The sequence below is a fragment of the Pholis gunnellus genome (genome assembly GCF_910591455.1).
Source record: "Pholis gunnellus genome assembly, chromosome: 5".
NCBI lineage: Eukaryota > Metazoa > Chordata > Actinopteri > Perciformes > Pholidae > Pholis > Pholis gunnellus.
Genome location: NC_136531.1, coordinates 7732332 through 7750767, shown reverse-complemented (window position 1 = coordinate 7750767; position 18436 = coordinate 7732332). Strand labels below are relative to the sequence as shown.

General features: G+C 43.0%; 1 protein-coding gene across 1 annotated transcript; it reads right to left on the bottom strand.

Moving 5' to 3' along the window:
• Window positions 1-213: 213 nt before the first annotated feature.
• On the bottom strand, window positions 214-17674 carry stox2a (storkhead box 2a). Its single transcript, XM_079160202.1, has 4 exons — window positions 17182-17674; window positions 8455-8607; window positions 3000-5538; window positions 214-1044 (listed from the first exon to the last, which is right to left on the bottom strand). The coding sequence occupies exons 1-4, from the start codon at window positions 17543-17545 to the stop codon at window positions 843-845; spliced, it is 3258 nt and encodes a 1085-aa protein (XP_079016328.1). The 5' UTR covers window positions 17546-17674; the 3' UTR covers window positions 214-842.
• Window positions 17675-18436: the final 762 nt, after the last annotated feature.

Genomic DNA, 18436 nt, shown 5'->3' with positions numbered 1-18436 from the left:
TTAAAGGTCTCAGGGAATAGTAGATGTTAATATTTCCATTTTTATGATAACTTGGCGAACTCGATCTACCGAGGAAGATCATGCGATGGTATCAAAAGCTCCAGATCAGACGCTGAATGAACCTCGCGGTGGGATTGTTTTTGTGAGGTATCTGGGATGTACATGTGCGTGTTGGGGTGCAGCTCATTTTGTCCAGACATCATCTTTGGTCACATAGCATCTTTAATACCACCATTATAATAATTAGGATATCAAAAGTATCGAGTATACATACATCATTTGCATTGCGGTACACAAATCTGAGCCGATTTATGTTTTTATATCTTTCATTCGTTGTTCTCAGGATCAACTTTTATTGTCTCGACATTGTGCTGACATTGAATTGTCCTGAAGAACTTGACGCTATTTCAGGAAGGAGAACATTTAATTGGACATGTATTGTTAAGTAATATAAAAAGTTTTTTTTTGATATTTCCAAATGTAACTTGAATCCTATAGTCTACTACTTTCCAATACCAATAGTCAATAATCTTGATATAAGCCAAACTAGAGTCCATGTCACCAAAAATCAAAGTACTTCAGGTAGGTTTCTTCCCCTACGTTGGTCTTGATATTCTGTAGTTTTTCTTCTCTTTTTTGCAGTAAAGTTCTTGAAGCTGTGGGAACAGTCTCTTGAAGCCATGCCTGTTTATGTAACAGTCCCAGTAAATGGATTCTCAGGAGTCTGAAGATGTGTGTGTGTGTGTGTGTGTGTGTATTGGTTGAGGAAAGTGAGGGTCAAAATGGTGAAACACCTCACTTCCTCCTCCACCACCTTTCATGGTCTCAGTCTGTGCTGCCCGTCAGACGCTGGTGATGGAGGCCAGGCAGTTCGATGACTTCTGGAGTTTCTCAGGCTGTGTGGTGGGGGGTTCTGGGATGGCGCGAAAGCTGAATGGCAGTCCGATACTACTCGTGCCGATGTGGCCGGGGCTCAGCGCTGGATTCTGCCGTCTATTGCTTTCCACTATGCTGGATGTGTTGGATGCAAGGCTTTCACGCGTTCTGCACAAGAGACAACAAGAAGTCAAGTGTTTGCTTTCAAAAAGGCACAAGAAATCTCACATCGTGTATCTCAGAAGGTGTGCCTGGCTAGAAAGAAGAACACCAGTGAAATAAATGGAAGCAATTTGCAGAAGATTTTGCAGACTGAAGAAAAACGCAGATGAATTGTAGTTACTGAGATTAATAATAATAATAATAATTCCAGGTTTCCTCCCATTATAATCCCAAAAGTTTTTTTTGTCATTCATCCAGGAAAAAACATAAAAAATCAAATGGAATAAAGCAACTTTGAGTCTGAGTAGAAGCCATAACCATATATGAAGTTGATCATTAATTAAATCATGTTTATATAATGCACATGCTTCATGTTGTGTAAATTATTTATTCCTCATATTTAATATATTTTAGCCCAATATTTATGTTTGAAGAGTAATCTTTCTTAAGAGCTTACATATGTATCATGTTTAATAATGAATTCTATTAATTTTCCACGTGAAGATTAGCCCGTGGAAAGCCTGTATAATGTCTTCTGTGGCTCTGATGGAGGCGTTCTAAAGCCCACATGATGTCATCAGGGTTATTTTCCCTCAACTCTAACTGAGAATGTTTTGACAGAAAGCTTGTGTTACAAAAAGGAGAGTCTAAGGACAGACGCTATTTAGTTGCATTATGGGATGTGTCTCACTCAGCGTATTGCGAGCTTAATCCAAACTAGGCAATAGAAGTCAGGATATCTCTGCTGCTTTGATTTGACTTTTATTTTTTATTTAATCTGCCCAACAACTTTCTGGAAGTGCAGTATTCAATTGGTGGAGTTATCTCTCTGGCAACTGGTTGATCGTGTTTTCAATGGTTTACAAGTGATTCACCAATGTCAAACGGCAGCAGTGTGTTCGTGTTTTACTCAAGCTAGTGTGTTTGTTTGTCTGACAAACAGATGTTTGCAGATGTTGGTATGAAGTTTCAATGATTCATTTCATGTTGATGCATTTTCTATTGATCATTTACTTCAGCAGTTTTTTCTGTACATAACAAAAAACTGTCTATGTCATCTTAAATTGAAGCACAGGTTGATAAGACATTTGTTGCCATCAAGATGAAGGAAATAAAACAAGGACACTGCAGTGTCACAGCCGTGTACTTTAAATATGATTCCAGTTATCCATACACCAACCAACAGAATTAATATAATTAATAAATTACTGGTAAACCAAAGAGGTATTTATTGTTCAGCATGAAAGTGGTGGTTATGGTGTTTTTCTGTGTGCAGATTTTGACGTTTGTAATAAAATAATCGGTGAGAACGTGCTCTACACATAATCAGCTAACCCCACAGCCAAGTTCAGGGTCGAAACTTATGAAGTGTGCGAATGACAACACTGAACACTTCTAATAGAAAACGATTTGTTCTGTTTTAGCTGGATTTCACAACAAGTAACAAATGTTATTAGACTGTTTGTTAAAGTAGGAAACTGGTCCTCACGGTTTTACATTTTATCTGATTTTAAATAGCAGCATTGGGACACATCACGGAGAGCTGCTCTTAAAATAGCCCAAAAAATATAATATAAATATAGAATACAGATAGACACTCAGTGTCCACTTTTTTAGGTACACCTGTACAATGTGATGTAATCAAACCTCAATAATTAACATATCAAATGTATTCTTTCACCAAAAACATGAACATTTTGAACTTCTTATAGATTGTATTGGATTACATTATATTCAACAGGTGTACCAAATAAAGTGGTGTGTAGATGTAAAGACCTGAATTTGTTTTGTAAATGCATCAACCTCTATAGTTCAATCTACATCCAGTTTGACAGCAATCCAGATGTTTGTGTTCTACTTGATTTTTACCTCCCCCACTTAGACTTAACATTTTAAGAGCAAACTAAAGAAAATGGTGTCAGATGATGGGACACTCATTACTGTTATGTGTGCGCACATACCTGGGGGAGTTGAATCCACTGTCCACCGTGACACTGCTGCTGTCCATGCTGTCCAAACGGGCAGAGTGGGCTGACTTCTGGCTGCTGCTGTTCTCCGTCTCCTTGGGGCTCAGTAAGGTCAGATTGGTCTCCAGTTTCCGCTGCAGATCATGGTCCTTCTCCCGCTCCATTAACCACTGCATGGTTCCCTCCCCACCACCACCACCACCGCCTCCGCCATTACCACCCACTTCCCCATGGTCCTTGTTGTCCTCTGCTGTCGCCAACTCTTTGTGCGAGTCATCCTCTGCCTCTTCCTCTTCCTCATCATCTGATACATTATAATAGTCAAAGGAGGCGGAGGGGACTGTTGGCTCTAAGCAGCTCTGTAAAACTGCCGGTGACGCTGAGGAAGTGGCTGAATTGGAAGGCTGCTGGGGCTCAGGATTGTCTAGGGCCTCTGTTGATTTGGCATGTGAGGCTTTCCGCAATGTGCCGGACTTGGTGTAGCTGCTGTCCACGTAGCCTGTGGACAAGGCATTGTGTGGAGGTTTGAACAAAGTGTCCTTGCTGAAGATCTCTTTCCTCTTGATCAACATACTGCCTCCTCCCCCTCCCGGATCTACATTGTGTTGGTGTGGCGTCAAACGGGCATTTTGCACCGGCTCCGGCGTCTGGCTTGGCGTCAGTCGCACTGAGCCGTTCTGTCCCTTTGCTGCCGACAAGTCCTCTTTGTACTCCATCGTGTGAGGAGAGGTGAGGTGAGGCGTTTGGCGGTCAGCCGGAGAGCCCTTTCGGAGTCCCCCTGATGAGGTTAATGTGTCATATTCTGATTTTGCCTGAGGCGAAGGGGCAGTTAGGATTGTTTCATTTGACGTATTGCACTGGAAGTACTCATCTGCTGAGGGCTTAGGAGAAAGTCCCATTAGCTCATTGTACGATGGCAAGCTGTCTCTGCTTTTGTTCCTCTCCATCGTACTCCGGATCCTTGACTCGTCCAAACTCCCTTTCCCCAAATCAGGCACATTAAAATCAGAGTGGAACTTAGCAGCAGAGAACATGATCCTTGAGTAGTGGGAGGACTTCTGCGTGGCGCGCAGGGTGCCGTCATCAGTGTAGTAATGACTACGCTCCTCCAGAGTGGGGTCAAAGTCTTCTGGCACCCCCAGTGACGGGCCCTTGAGGGAGTTGTCCATGGACCGAGAGCGTTCCTTAGCTTGATCTGACCTATCGTGACGTGACTTCCTGTCCTGATTGTGACTGTGACTTCTCTGCACTCTGGACTGGCACGTCCCGCGCGACGGCTCTGGGAAGGGCATCTCCGTCCGTCTCTTGGCTAGCTCCCCAGACACGTCCCACTCGGGAGTAACCGGGCAGTACGATTCAGTAATGTTGGGGTTGCTATGGACCAGGTACGTAGCGCCTCCACTACGTCTGCGCTCCACGGTGTACATGGCCTCCCGAGGCGAGCGAACTAACGAGTGGCTAAAGAAGCGGTAATCCCTTTCCATGAACAAAAGGTCCCAGTTTGAACCCTCGGACGGGTCTCCCCTGGAGGTTCGGGGCTTGCTGTGTGAGCGGGACTTCCCATGTAGGGCCCTCCTGTGGCCCCTCCCCCTCCTGCTCCGTGCACTGTGCTGGGCTGAGGAGCCTGCCTTGTTCTTTTGCGTACGCTCCTCCTCCAGCCTCTTCATCACAGCCGTGTGCCTTGCCACATTCTCCACTGATAGGTCAGGGTTGATTCGGCGGATTATCTCCATCTCCACCTCGCGGGGAATGGGCGTGGTTGGCACCTCCTCGTCGCGAAGAGGCCACTCCTCTGGGGGGAACTGGGCTGAGAAGGTGGCCAGCTGTCGCATTTTGTCCTTCTTGAAACTCAGCCTGAAGAGCCTGAGGCCGAACCTTTTGGATTGCTTCTCGCCGCTTCCACCGCCACCACTTCCTTCTTTCTTTTTGGTCAGAGTGTCACTTTTATAAGGGAAAGAAGGGATGCTTTTGCTCTTCTCAGCGGGCTCTTGAGGCGGCGGTTGCTGGGCAGGAGGGGAAGTGGGAAGAGGGGGATAAGGGTATGACGGAGGTTCTCCTCGGTGCTCCTTGGTTGACGTGCTTGGTGGAGGTTCCCCGCCATTGTGATCCTTGGGGGGCTTACTTTGATAAGAATCTCCCCTGTGCTCCTTTGGTGACTTACTACTGTGAAGTCTGGCCGAGTCTTCGCGATAGGAGTTGTATGAGTCATTGTGATTCTTGCGAGGAGGCCTCTCTCTCAGGCAGCCAGGTGTAGATGGTGTTACGTTGCCAGACTGAGGCGAAGTGCATTGCTGAGTTTGCTGCTGCTGTTGCTGCTGCTGCTGCTGCTGCTGCTGTGACTGTTGTGTTTGTCGCTCTTGCAGCCGATCATCCAGGTGATACCACTTGTTGTTGGTTCTGATGAGGGAAGGAGTAATAAAGTAGGTCTGGGGGGTGACAATGAAGTAGCCCTCTGGAGTTGGGTAGATCTTCCTCTCTCGCACCAGCATGTTCAGGGTATGTCGCAGAACCTCTGAGCTGGGTGTAGGCACGCCTGCAGGAGACACGGATCAGAAGCACAAATACATTTCAGATACATTTTGTATTTACAATAAATTTGTTCAAACTTCAAAATTCTCAGCATAGAGACCATTTGGAGACAGTTAAATAATCAAAATTAAAAGATTATAAAATGTGGAACGTCCATGATGTTTCAGTCACCCAATGCATGTGTTAAGATCAATTAAAATCTAAATTGAACATATATAATCTCACCAGAGGCAAAAATTATGAGTGAAAGATGGTACTGGGTGAGTTTTTTTTGAAGATCCAACTACATTGAATTGTTTCCCATAAATTCCTCATCTTAGTAAATAAAATAGCATATTCTGCATCTTCTTATTAAAAATGTCTTTCACGTTTTATATAATGTTTGTGGAGTGACATTTTCAAACCAAAGTCGCCTCGTTTTTCATGGATGCACCATCTCAGAGAGATATTGTTGATGTATTGTGGCACGTTTTTTCCACATGTCTCTAAAACTAAGCTTGACATATTCAGTATGTTTGGAAACATTATGATCTCAATAGAATTTAAGCTAAACTTGCATTGGTTTGAATTTAGCTTGGCAGCACATGAATGAATAAATGAACAGACCCACCGGTGGGTTCATCAGAGTTTTTACAGCTATTCATTGTTTGAATGTTTTGAACATTGGATGTTTCCTTCTATTTTTAAAATAAACAGTTGAATTAATAATAACACAAATTTCATGTTTTTAATTCTCTAGAAAATGATAAAAAATCATTGCAGGTATTTTCGGCATTTCTTTAAAAACCTGTCGGTGAGTTTTACATATCAGAAAAGCATTTTTATTTTTTATAAATTTGTTAACTAACCTGATTTTACTAAATGACAATTACCACAGCTCACACAAATCCTCAGACACCTTAAGTAATGTCCGTGACTTGTATACTATACAACTGATACCGTGATCTAAGATTTAATGTGTAAAAACCAACTGAATAAACTTAACACTCATTCCTAGATGACTCCGGAGGATATTTTAATCAGTCACCTCAAGAGCGTAGCTAGTATAAATGACCAAATCAACATTACAAGTAGTACATTTTCAACATCATTCATTACCTTTGTCTAGCATGGTCTTGTGTTGCCTGACATTACATCACCCCCGTGTGTTTTTTACACAGCAATGATGCAACCCATAAGATCGACTCCGTTTCACTGAGGCGTCATATCGAAATAGAGATACATTTGAGGGACATGCTTCCCATTCCCAAATTTGATCGACAACTCGGTTACACAGTCCTGTGCTTTTAAACATTGTGTTTGGATACATTTTAGGATTTCATTTTTTTTATACAATTTAGTAAAGAAGAAAATAACTAATGTTAGAACATTACGTATTTTCAACCCATTAACCCATTGGAACAAGGCAACAATTTGGAGTCATTAAAAAACAGATCATAGTATTTTTTAAAACCAGGGAAATCTTTGTTTTGTGCTTTTAGAATTTGCCAAAAGATAGTTTGAATTTTTTGCAGTGAGGTTGTATGAGGTATTCACCCATCGTTCTATTACCTACAGTAGATGGTGGTCAGCACGGCTGAAGTTTGTAGAAGCAGACAAGAGTACCAGCACGGGAGCAGAGCAATGTACTGCTAAAACACATTTTAACTTCTTAAAAGAAAGGCCCACCTAAAAAACAACATCAGCTTAAGTGTATGCTGTATTTAGAATATTTTCAGATGGGGAACTGAACTGAAAGGGAAATGTATCTATACTGTTTTTGTCAACACAGTCTCGTGGTTTTGAAGTTCAATTTCCCAGCAAGATAAAGCTGAGATATTCTAAATATAGCATTTACGTAAACAAATATTGATTAATTTTACAGTGGGCCTTTCTTTTAGGTTGTTAAATTCGTGTTGCTGCTGCTCCCGTCCACAGCAGTACATTGGTTTGTTCCCGTACGGGACGACCGCCATCTACTGTAGATAACACACTGACCATGGATAAGTACCTCATACAACCCCACTTCAAATAATCTCAACTATGTCTTCATGGAGAGATAATAATAATATGATGATGATGCATTAGATTTTTAATTTATAATAAGAGGAAATGTGCTACTTCCATGATATCACTGAATTAATATAAAAAAATGAAAACTGGTCTGGTTGAGGTTCTTCAAATCACTCTAACAACATAATATGTTCATAGACAATGTCCTATAAATAAATGAGTATTATATCGCTTTTGAATAAAACCGAACACCGACTATGAGTAGAGAAAATGAAGAGGAGACTGGCACAGGGAGCTGAAGTGTTTTTCTACATTTTAGACTTGTATTTATTATTCATGTTTAGGGCTGCATGTCATTTAAAAAAAATAAAATGTAGGAAAATAGTGAAAAATGTCCGCTAGCTTTCCTCAACGGGATATCTTCAAATGTTTTATTTTGCCGACACAGAATTCCAAAGGTATTCTGTTTACTATCATATATATATATATATATATATATATATATAGTAGAGAAAAGCAGCAAATCCTCACATCTGAAAAGCTGCTTGAAAAATGACTAAAAATAACTTGATTATTAAAATATGGGCAGATTTATTGATTGCTTAATTGACTAATTGTTTCATACCTATCCCCATTGAAACGTTGATGTTGCTTGCAAGATTTTACAGGATGAAATAACCAATCACTGAAATGCATCAGAGCCCTGAGGTGAGATCAATAGATGTTTAATGTCTTTATATATATATATATATATATATATATATATACCATTACTTTGCTCTTTGAACCTGGCGTGTATAAAATGAAATTGATTTTAATAAATAACAAATCAGGAGATAATAAACCAGGGTTAGGGTTAGGGTTACATGCACAGATGTGTATATGTATTCAAAAATCAGTTTCTGCATGCTTTGTCAGAGGAGCGTACCTGGGAAGCTGGCAGTGAGGTGCTCCACCAGAGCCTCCTGGTTGACCGGCTTGTGGGCAGAGTTCATAGCAGAGATGGCCAGGCACAAGATCTCCCCCAGCGGGATGAACTGTGACTGGCTGATAGGTGACATGCTGATCGGAGACACGTCACCTGCAGGAGGAGGAGGAGGAGGAGGAGGAGGAGGAGGAGGCACAACTGTTAGATCATGAATGAACAGCAGGCGCAGCGTGTGAAGCTATGATGTAATGGTCAAACAGCAGCAGTTTGCATGCTGCCTTCGAACAGCTCCACCCCTCCTCTCTGTGCTTCCTTTAGCCCCTCGCTCCTCCCGTTTCTCGTAGGTTAGCATAACGAGGCAGCTGCTGCTGCTGCTGCTGCTGCAGCAGCCGTAGTGTGAGATCACCTGAGTCTTCGCAAACCTCGCTGTTCATTTCACATGATCTCACGCACGGATAAAAGGATGCTTACACAATCAAACCCAAGACATTTTGATTTGAACAAAACATAACTGACTTTAGCGCCACATTGACGGCTTACACACAGACATTCTCTGTAGCCTTTGTTGAATTAAGCTGGCTTTGCCGTCAGCAGTAGTGAGTAGTGAGATCATCCTACAACCAGACGGGCCCGGCTTCAAGCCCCTCTGAGAGCAAACATCTGCCCTGCTTAAAAGGTTGTAAAGCAGCACACTGAATCCATCGCTGCAGCACCTTTTGCTGTAGCTGACCCCGTCCTCTGACCTAAACCTGGTGATCGATAGAGAGTTAAGCGATAAACTGAGAAAATATACAACCGAAGCCTCCGTCTTTGATTTTTAACCTTACATTATGTCTTCCGACGTGGACGGACAAACAGACGAATTAATGTCGCCTCATCGATCGCCGTTTTTTAAGTGTTGTGATCATTTTACTATCTACACTTCTTTTACCTGAGCTGAAATGTGTGCAGGGCCCTGCCTCCTCACCACACTCAACGGAACGGTCAGTGAAGCAACACGATGACGTTATCTCTGCTTAGTATCACAGCCCCTTAAGCTTTATGTGGCTTTACGAGGCTTTACTCGTTTTAGTCAACATGAGGAAAGCTGGATCCCCGTCCTGTGCTTGTGTAGTATAGTATGGGAATGAGTTGTCGTATTTATTCCACACAATGAAGCAACAAAGACGGCAGAAAGATATATGCAATATCTATAATAAAAAAAGGGACCGAACCGATGAGATTTTCTCGGTAAAGACATTAGTTCATGATGAGAGATGGCCCAGAAGCCCTTTTGTAATATCAACAAACACAAAATATGAACCTGACACTACATTTGGCACAAGGGGTGATGCCACTGATGTATTGTACAATGACTGACTGAAGTTTTTTGATGGTATACAAAATTTGTAAGTGATGAAAAAAACATTTTTAAACATAGGTCAGTAAATATGAAGGAGATGGGAATAATATGTCAGGAAGTAAAATGGTTATTTGGACCCACAGAAATACAGATTTTAATTTGAAAATGAGCCAAATGAGTGTCCAGTATCCAAAGTATTTCTTCTCTATTTCAGTTTGACCTGAACTTGATACATTAGACATTACAAGTAATGCAAAAAAGGGGAAGTTGCCATAATTTCCTACTTGAAAGTACGAACATTTTGTCCGTTTTGAACTCTGCCTTTTGCCCCCAAAATCAAACCGTCTTTGCTCTGCGTAGCGAGAGGGTGGATCCTCAGCTGGTGGGAGTGTCAAAGACTCACCTGGCGCACGATAACTCGGTGGGGACGGAGAGAAATGAGGAGCAGGAGGGGGAGGAAGATGCTGCTTCTGCACACGGATGTCTTTCTCACCACGGGAGAGATTGTGCTCCAGCGGGCGCTCGGTATGCTCCGAGCTGGGCCAGGCCCGCCGCAGATTGCTGCTGCGGTTCTTCTTCATCGTGACCCCTTTACCAGGTGGCCTTCACCCCCCGGGGGCTGGGATAAGGTGGAGGGTGGAGGGTGGGGGGGATGGGGGGGGGGGAGAGAGAAGGGGCAAGGGGAGGTGGGGAAGGGGAAGGGAAGGGGGGGAGGGGGTGTGTGCAGGGGGAGGTCGACCAACCTCAGGCTCAGTGCCTCCCCCGCATCAGTAAGAACGTCCCGCTAGAGCGATCACACACCAGACATGGCAGGAACCAGTGTGCGCCTTCACACACATACACACGTCTCATTTACATCCACGAGCAAGCTACAAACGACTGTGTTCGCACTGTGGGTGGTTGTCATAGGCTGCTGGGCTCTCCCAGGCTGATCTGGAGCGATGGCAGCAGCGGCGGCTAAGGTGCAGGTGATTGCGCGAGGCATCACCCTTTCATCGGCATCAGTCCCAGCCACCATTTGTAGCATCCCCATTTGCATGCGTAGGGAGGCACATTACGTAGCCGCTCTGATGTGGGAGGAGGGAGCGGGAGAGAGGTGGGGGGGGGCAGGGGTAGAGATGAGGGAAATGGGGCATTGGAAGCAAGGAGGACGGTGTGGAGAGATTTCAGTGGAGCTTTTGGGATCCGCTTGTTCCTTTTGAGTAGTCGGTAACAGGGGAAGGAAGGAGGGGAGAGATGGATGGTCAAATATTCAAAGCTTAAGAGGCCCAGTCTTCGACAACAGCTCAATTCACCACAGGAGTGCTCGGCCGATCCCCGGAAAACAAAAGAGCCCACTTAAAAAAATAAAATAAAAGCTCCATTCACCCTAATGGGCAGTGAAACCTCAATAGTATGCAAAGCACCGGAGACGCCACGTTAACCTCCATCTTTATCCGATCAAGCACAAGACCCCATCGTCCTTTCGACAACAGCACACCAGGAGAGGGTGGGGAGAAAAAAATGGAGAGCATAGAAATAAATAAATAAAATTTCAAGAATAGAAATCCACCGTTTCCCGCAATCCAACGGAAGAAGCTCCCGATTCTATCGCCGTAGCATCCATTCATTAACAGGGGGGGATGCAAACTCCAGTCAACGGCAAATCTCTTTCAACGCTAATGCTGCAGCTGCTCCCAGCACCTCCAGGAAGGGTGTGTGAGTATGTGTGTGTGTGTGTGTGTGTGTGTGTATGTGTGTGTGTGTGTGTGTGTGAGAAAGTGTGTATGCGCGCATCCGCCTGCTGCGCGCGATTCTGCGTGAGCATGCATGCGTCTGTGTCTGGGTGATTGAGGCTGAGGGGAGGGGAGGAGAGGATGCAAGAGAGGGAGAGAGAGAGATTGAGGACATGCATAAGGCAGAGAGGAGAGCAAATATCAACAGCTCAAAACACACACAGGAACAATATATATATATATATATATTCAGCCCTCAGATGTTGTCCGGGGGAATAGCTCAGGCTCTGAATCTTTGGCTGAATTTCCATCCTCACCCTCCTTCCTCTCGTGTTCCCTCACCCTCTGCTCTTGAAGGATGAGGGGCCCCTTAAACCACCATCCGTCCACTTTCTGTGTCTCACCTGAAGCAAAAGACTTTGACGGGGCCACAACCAAAGGGAACCATTTTACAACGACCCGGTTTTGTGTGTGTGTGATCAGTGCTTTCCACCGGTTGATTCAGTAACTTAATACCGTGCGGAGCTGTCAGTGAAAAAGAAAAAACCCCCAAAGCATCCCCTTAATCACATCCAGAGTGGCAGCTCCTGCTAGCTGCAGACTCCTGCTGACTCACATGTGTGGAGTGTGAATGGGCGGTTGGAGGGACAGAATAAGGAGCAAAGTGAGAGGGCAGGACAGGCCACGGGAGGAGGAGGAGGAGGAAGAGGAGGAGGGGGGTGGCGGTGTCACAACCAATCTGCTCCAGTTCACTGATACCAAAGAGAAGGAGAGGAAGGGAAGGAGGGGTGAGGAGGAGGAGGAGGAGGGAGAGCGACACCACGCCAGCCATTTTATTTCTCAGTAGTACTGCAACAGCCTTTGTTGCCATGACGACGCAAGCCGATGATCTCATAGCTGTTACCTTTTTGAGTGCTGTTCCCTTAAAGAGCCAGTTACTCCAGATAGAAGCAGACAGACGCCACACAGACGGGGGGGGGGGGGGGGGGGGGGGGGTTTGTACGGTCAGTTTGTACGGACATATAATACTCCTGCATCGCTGCTCGACACATTGAGATCCTTCCAACAACTATTACACTAACTGTGAGAAATAAATGGCAAGATGTCCCGATAATAAGAAGGCATTTTATGAAACATCCACGAATCCACAGTCACGACAAGATATCCTATAAAATGCCCTGCTCACTCCAAACGTGACGCAATTAAGAGTCGGGACGATTAGTCGATTCATTTGTTAGTCGGTCGACAGAAAATTAATTGGAAACAATTTTGATAACTGATTAATTGTTTGTCATTATTCAAGCAACAATGCCTAAAACATCCATGACAGTAAACAACGGACATTTATCACTATTTTCTTACATTTTGCTGATGAAAACATGTAATTGAGGAAATATCAAACTGTATCAATAATGGACTTAATGCAGCTAAATAGGCATTTAGCTAATGAATGTTATTAATGTGTAGCATTATTGTAAGCATGTTAACGACGATGCATTTTGATGTTAAACAGGTATAATGTTTGCCATGTTGACCGTCTTCGCATGTTAACATTCGCCAATAAGCACTGAACACAACGTGCAGCTGAGTTGGTTAGTTTTAGCTGAAAAGTATTAGAACAAATTTAAATTGTGACCTGATGATGGTGTTAAATGACAAGTCAGTGGATTGTAACATCCATAGAGCCGACGCTATAAGAATGTTACACATTATTGGAATCTCACTAAAGGTTGTTATAGCTGTGTGTTGAATGTCTTTTAGGTGAAGTACATCAACTGGATTTGTCTAAAGGCATGCTTTACCAATACATTACCAATAGAATGTCATTACTGTAAATGTAATACTGCATGCAGGATAAATCCTACACAGATATTGCATTGATAGTACTATCCTGCTGTACAACACACTAGGTCTGAGCTTTAAAGGATGTGTGGCCTGCTACAAATTCATCCAACTTCCTTGCAAACAGGACCATTTTTGCCGGTGGTCTGCCCTCCAGTGGAATATTCAGGACAGCACACGTCTTTTTCGCAGTAAGCTCTTAAGGCCAGACACCGAATAAAGAGACAAAAGACGTTTCACCACAGCCCACAGCCTACAGAACACATCTGACATTAAGATATACGGCAACAAGCCTCTCCGCTGCGTTTAACATTTCCCCCCAATTCTCCACTGGGACCCTCCCTTTCCTTCCAGTGGAGACCTCTGCTACAGCAGGGAATGCCGTAGTCAGTGTTTTCCTGCACAAATGCTCCACTTTTCCTTCCTTAAGAGCACACACTCCTCCCAGTCCATTGTTTGTATCCTGCTAACGGATACAAAGTCCCTCGGTTAATCAGATTGAATTGTCAGTATTAAAAAAAAACACTTTGTTTCCACACAGCTGAAAATCCACAACTTTAGTCTAAATGTTGTAATCCAGCTACTGTTCGGCTCTCCGCCCTAATCAAACACTCCCAGGCAGTTTGGTGGATGATCTGCATTATGTAAACATGTAGCACTCGTATGTGAGGAATGTGCACAACTGTATATGTTTACAAATCCCACATCAAAAATGCATTTCACAACAGCTTTATGACTTCAGCCATCTAAGACATGAAGAACATTTGAATAATCTAGATTTATTTATTAAATAATGGAGATTTTAATCCATTCCTGTTTCCCTCCAGCTAGTTAGTTGTTATCCTACAGTCTTTTGTGTAAGACATGTTCATCATGTCCAGAATCTTGTTAATAAAAGACATCGTTGCCTGATTTTGCAAGTATACATTATTCCAAACTCTGACCATCTACACTCGCAGCTAATGAACAGCATAATTTGTCTGAACTTTCTTTACACTTGTGTCGTAAAGTCAAATGAGTCAGGCAGCAACTTGCAGCCCATACTAGTAAATACTATTATCATTATCACTTACTCAACACCCCTAAAACATGGTTGCATGCTAGAGTTCTTTTAGGTGATCTCAAAGAGGCCAGCTGGTTGAAATGTAACTCTTGCTTGAATTCAAAACGAGCTTACTATTAAACTACAGAGTGATCATAGTGACCAGTAATGTGGTGGCCACGTCGCCGTTGCATGCAGTGCAACTACACAACTAAAACTACTTTTCACCGTTGGTCCCGTTCCGAGTTAATTATCCGATAGACCGCGGGTTTATTGGTGAAAAATATATATCGGTAGCTCATCTGCATGTGGACCAACAGCCTATGAGCTCTGTTGGTTTTGGCATTATAGAGACTGGTGAGTTATTAGCTATAAGACAAACATTCCACAGCTTATCTGTGTTTGCTCCAGTAGTGTCAGTGAAGCTACGTCACTGCCTCTGACAGACAGACTCAGAAAATAAGCACAATGGCCTTAAAGATTTACCTTTGGACTATACAATCAATGTCTAGCAGCTCAATGTAGACATCTGATAACATGAAAGGAGCTGTAGAAGTGTTTGAACACACAATACACACTCAAATCAACCGTTCAATCGGAACAATGAAGAGTCTGCTCAGTGTTGAGGCGGAGCAGCAGGTGCTACAGGCTGACTTGAGACACATTTGTTTAATCCCAAAGTTTGAGTTCAAATATCTGTGAAATTACAGGCAGATACTGTTACACAACTGCCGGAAACGATGCTAATGAGAACAGAAAAAAAAATCTGCAAAGTTGCAGGCCGTTAAACCAAAACAATGAGCTGAGATGAGGGGAACTGCAACTGCAAGTGACTGCTCGTGACACATTTGACATAACACATACTAATCTAATTAAATCCTATGTAAAATCTAATGTTTTTATGAAAAATATTGATCACAGCAGCTTTAAAGATTCTTTACATATACTGTTGCAACAATATACAGTACAGGGTTTCCCCAAAATGCAATTTACTCATTAAATTAAGACCTTAACATTAGCTATAATTGTTCAATATAAGGAATTTGATGTTTTATATAACAACTCTGCTCATTTTCTTAGAAGGTTCCTGCTTTATTTCATAAATGTTAATCACTCTGTTATGATGGTTGCGTGCTGCAAAGGACAATAAGCTGAACGATGCTAAAATGCTCTGTTGAGTTCAAGGGAACTGCAACATTTGGGGTGACAACTGTTTTCGGATTTGTAATGACAAGCAAACTCATTTGACCCATCGTTAAAATAAAAAAAATTGATGAGTGCAGCTTTAAATATGCTGCATTTGCTGTGTAAGATAGCGACACAAAGATCATTTTATCAAACAAACTGCTACAGGTTGATGCTGCGGACGATCTAAACTGAGGCTCTATTGTGAAACTGACATAAACGAGGTAATATATGACATGCTGTGCACGCATTGCTCTCATTTGCACACACACTCTGATAAAGAAGCCTGTGAGGGCAATATGATGGGTGCAGCGGTTAGACTCGCTGACAATAAAATCATCCAAACCTGTCCCAGCACATACATGAGTTATAGCCTTGTCAGGAGAAGATGAGTACGAGTGTGGGAATGTTGAGCTGGAGGAGAACTGGGCCCGAGTCCCGTCTCCTCCTTGTGAAGGAGTAAACAGCCTGATGTGAAGCAGCCGAGGTTGGAAGGTGAGATGCTGCCTAAATGCATCGGACTAGCTGCGACTGGTTTCATGCAACCTGTCCTGACTCACAGAGGGAGTAAACAATATCATATAAAAAGCTCAGGGGAAAGTATTTTCTCTCACCATCATAAATAAGGAGAGTCATGTTCAGTTTAATACCAATCAGCACATTCTGACACGTTGGTAGACGAAAGAAGAATCTTCAGAGTTGTCTTTTTCACGTTTAGTTCTTTGTTACTTGAGCACACTTATCATTTGAAGGGTGCACTCATCCTAAAAACCAAGTCTCAAGTCTTCATAATAAGCTGCGTCTCGCAAGTCATTCAGGTCTCTGAGTGCTGACCATTCAATAGACAGGTATAAGTCTTTTTATTCTGGAGGTTAAAGATCGAAAGTCAATTCAGTGATCGCAACCACAGTCACGTTAACTCAAACATAAACAAGTATTACTAAAATATATCGGTAAGCAGAACTTTAAAGTCTCCGAGAAGGTTGGTGTCTCTAACTTCAGTTTGTGTTGCAGTTTATTCCAGTAGCAATGGTCACAATAAACTAGTCTTCCCTAGTTCAACATTATTCAAGGTGTGCAGCTATTGTTTTTTTTATTGTTCCAGGATGTTACGTTGTGAAAACCTGAACCCTGAAGTTCAAGTCTGAGACCAGTCACGTCCATGTCCTCATTTTTCGTATCCAGTATAAATGGAAATACTGCTAAATGGTGCAACGCAAGTTAATATGACCAACCAGAGTTTAAGTTTGAATCACTTTATTTGTGTCATCTAGTCTTCTTCTGACAGAATGTGGTCATTACATGTCAATGACGTCATTGTCACTGCACACTTTACTCATTGTTAACACTAAACTTTCTAAACGCTCGCCTTTACTGCTAATTTGTGCAACTTATTTAAATTATAATATTTCTCTTTTTTTGTTTTTACTGGTGGATGAGTCTGCTTTGGTATGCATGGTTTTGTGGCCATGCTGCAGGCTGCAGGCCACATTCTTCCCATTCAAAAACAAATAAAGTGTCAAACAACGACTCCTATGCAAGGACTACCTGTGCATCTTTAACTTCAGTTGAGTGCAATAACATTACCTTAACATACTCACCTATGCACGTGATGGCAAAGCCCTGGGGGGGTTTGAGGGTCCGTCTTGTCCACCCGTTCCTGAGGACCTGCAGATGAACTTCTTTGCCCTGAATCAGCAGCACATGCTCATCGACCCAGCCGAGGAAGAAGATCTCAGACAGCGCGTGTGTCAGCGCCTTGTTCCAGAAATGCTGCATGTTTACGGATTTGAAATTCGCGAATACCTCGTAGCCGGAGTGATGCGGTACCTTCACCGAGAGCACGGCCGGTGGTGGTGGTGGTGGTGATGATGATGATAGTGGGGAGTCCCCTTCATCTTCTCCGCGAACCCGCGACAGCACCAGAGCCAGAGAGTGCGGAGCGACGGGAAGGGACTTCTCCATTCCCTCTTCAGGCAAAGTTCACGGTGGTCCGCATGGAAATGAAAGACAACTTACTTACGTTTCTTCACTGCAGGACGTTGTTTTTTTTAACGTTTCTACGGATGGTGATCTTAAACTGGTTCAGACATATTAAAGAAATGGACTGCAGAGTAAAAACACGCTGCGCTGCTCCAGAGTTTGCAGCACGACGATAGAAAAGTGAAACACAGGTGCTCCATGTAGAATCAGGGATATAAGCAACCTGACCCGCCGTCCGCTGCAGCTAACTAACCCAATGTCAAAGAGTATTAGAGCCTATTTACAGCGACAAAAGACTCAAGAGGCGAGGACTTGTGCTGCGTTCAAGGGCCACACGTAAACTCCCATTTTACACTTTTGGAAGACCATCAATGTGCAATGTGTGGAAATTGTGAACCAATCTGATCTAATTGTTAACAAAAAATAACAATCGATTTGATGTATGACTGAAAACACCAAAATAAGTTCAGCAAAGATTCATACAATGGCACAAAGATGTGGCCAGCAATAAGAAACACCTGCAGGATTCAGTGTACAATCTACTTCAACTTTATTTTCACCAAATGGAGATTTGTTCTACTGCAAGCTCACACAGAACAGACACAGATTTATATATAAAGCACAATAATAATAATCATATGTAAAACATATTTTAATCAATCAATTAATCGTTTATCAAATTATTAATAAAAGTACAGGTCTGATCCTAAGTCACTACGAGTGACAAAAGCAACACAACCTTGATCAGTCCCAAAACGGTCAAGTTAAATTCAGAATTGTCCTTTTATTAAATTAGGACCAGAAGGCAACCTCCAGTTCTGAAGAATTCTGCATTCTCTCTACTGACCAGCAGGGGGCGACTCCTCTGGTTGC

Excerpts from the sequence above, each read along its gene's own strand:
- stox2a (XM_079160202.1), bottom strand. The coding sequence starts at position 17,545 with ATGGAGAAGTCCCTTCCCGTCGCTCCGCACTCTCTGGCTCTGGTGCTG. Across the intron at positions 5,539-8,454 it reads CCTCACTGCCAGCTTCCCAG|GCGTGCCTACACCCAGCTCA; the intron begins GTACGCTCCTCT and ends TGTCTCCTGCAG. Across the intron at positions 1,045-2,999 it reads AGTGGATTCAACTCCCCCAG|AACGCGTGAAAGCCTTGCAT; the intron begins GTATGTGCGCAC and ends TCTCTTGTGCAG.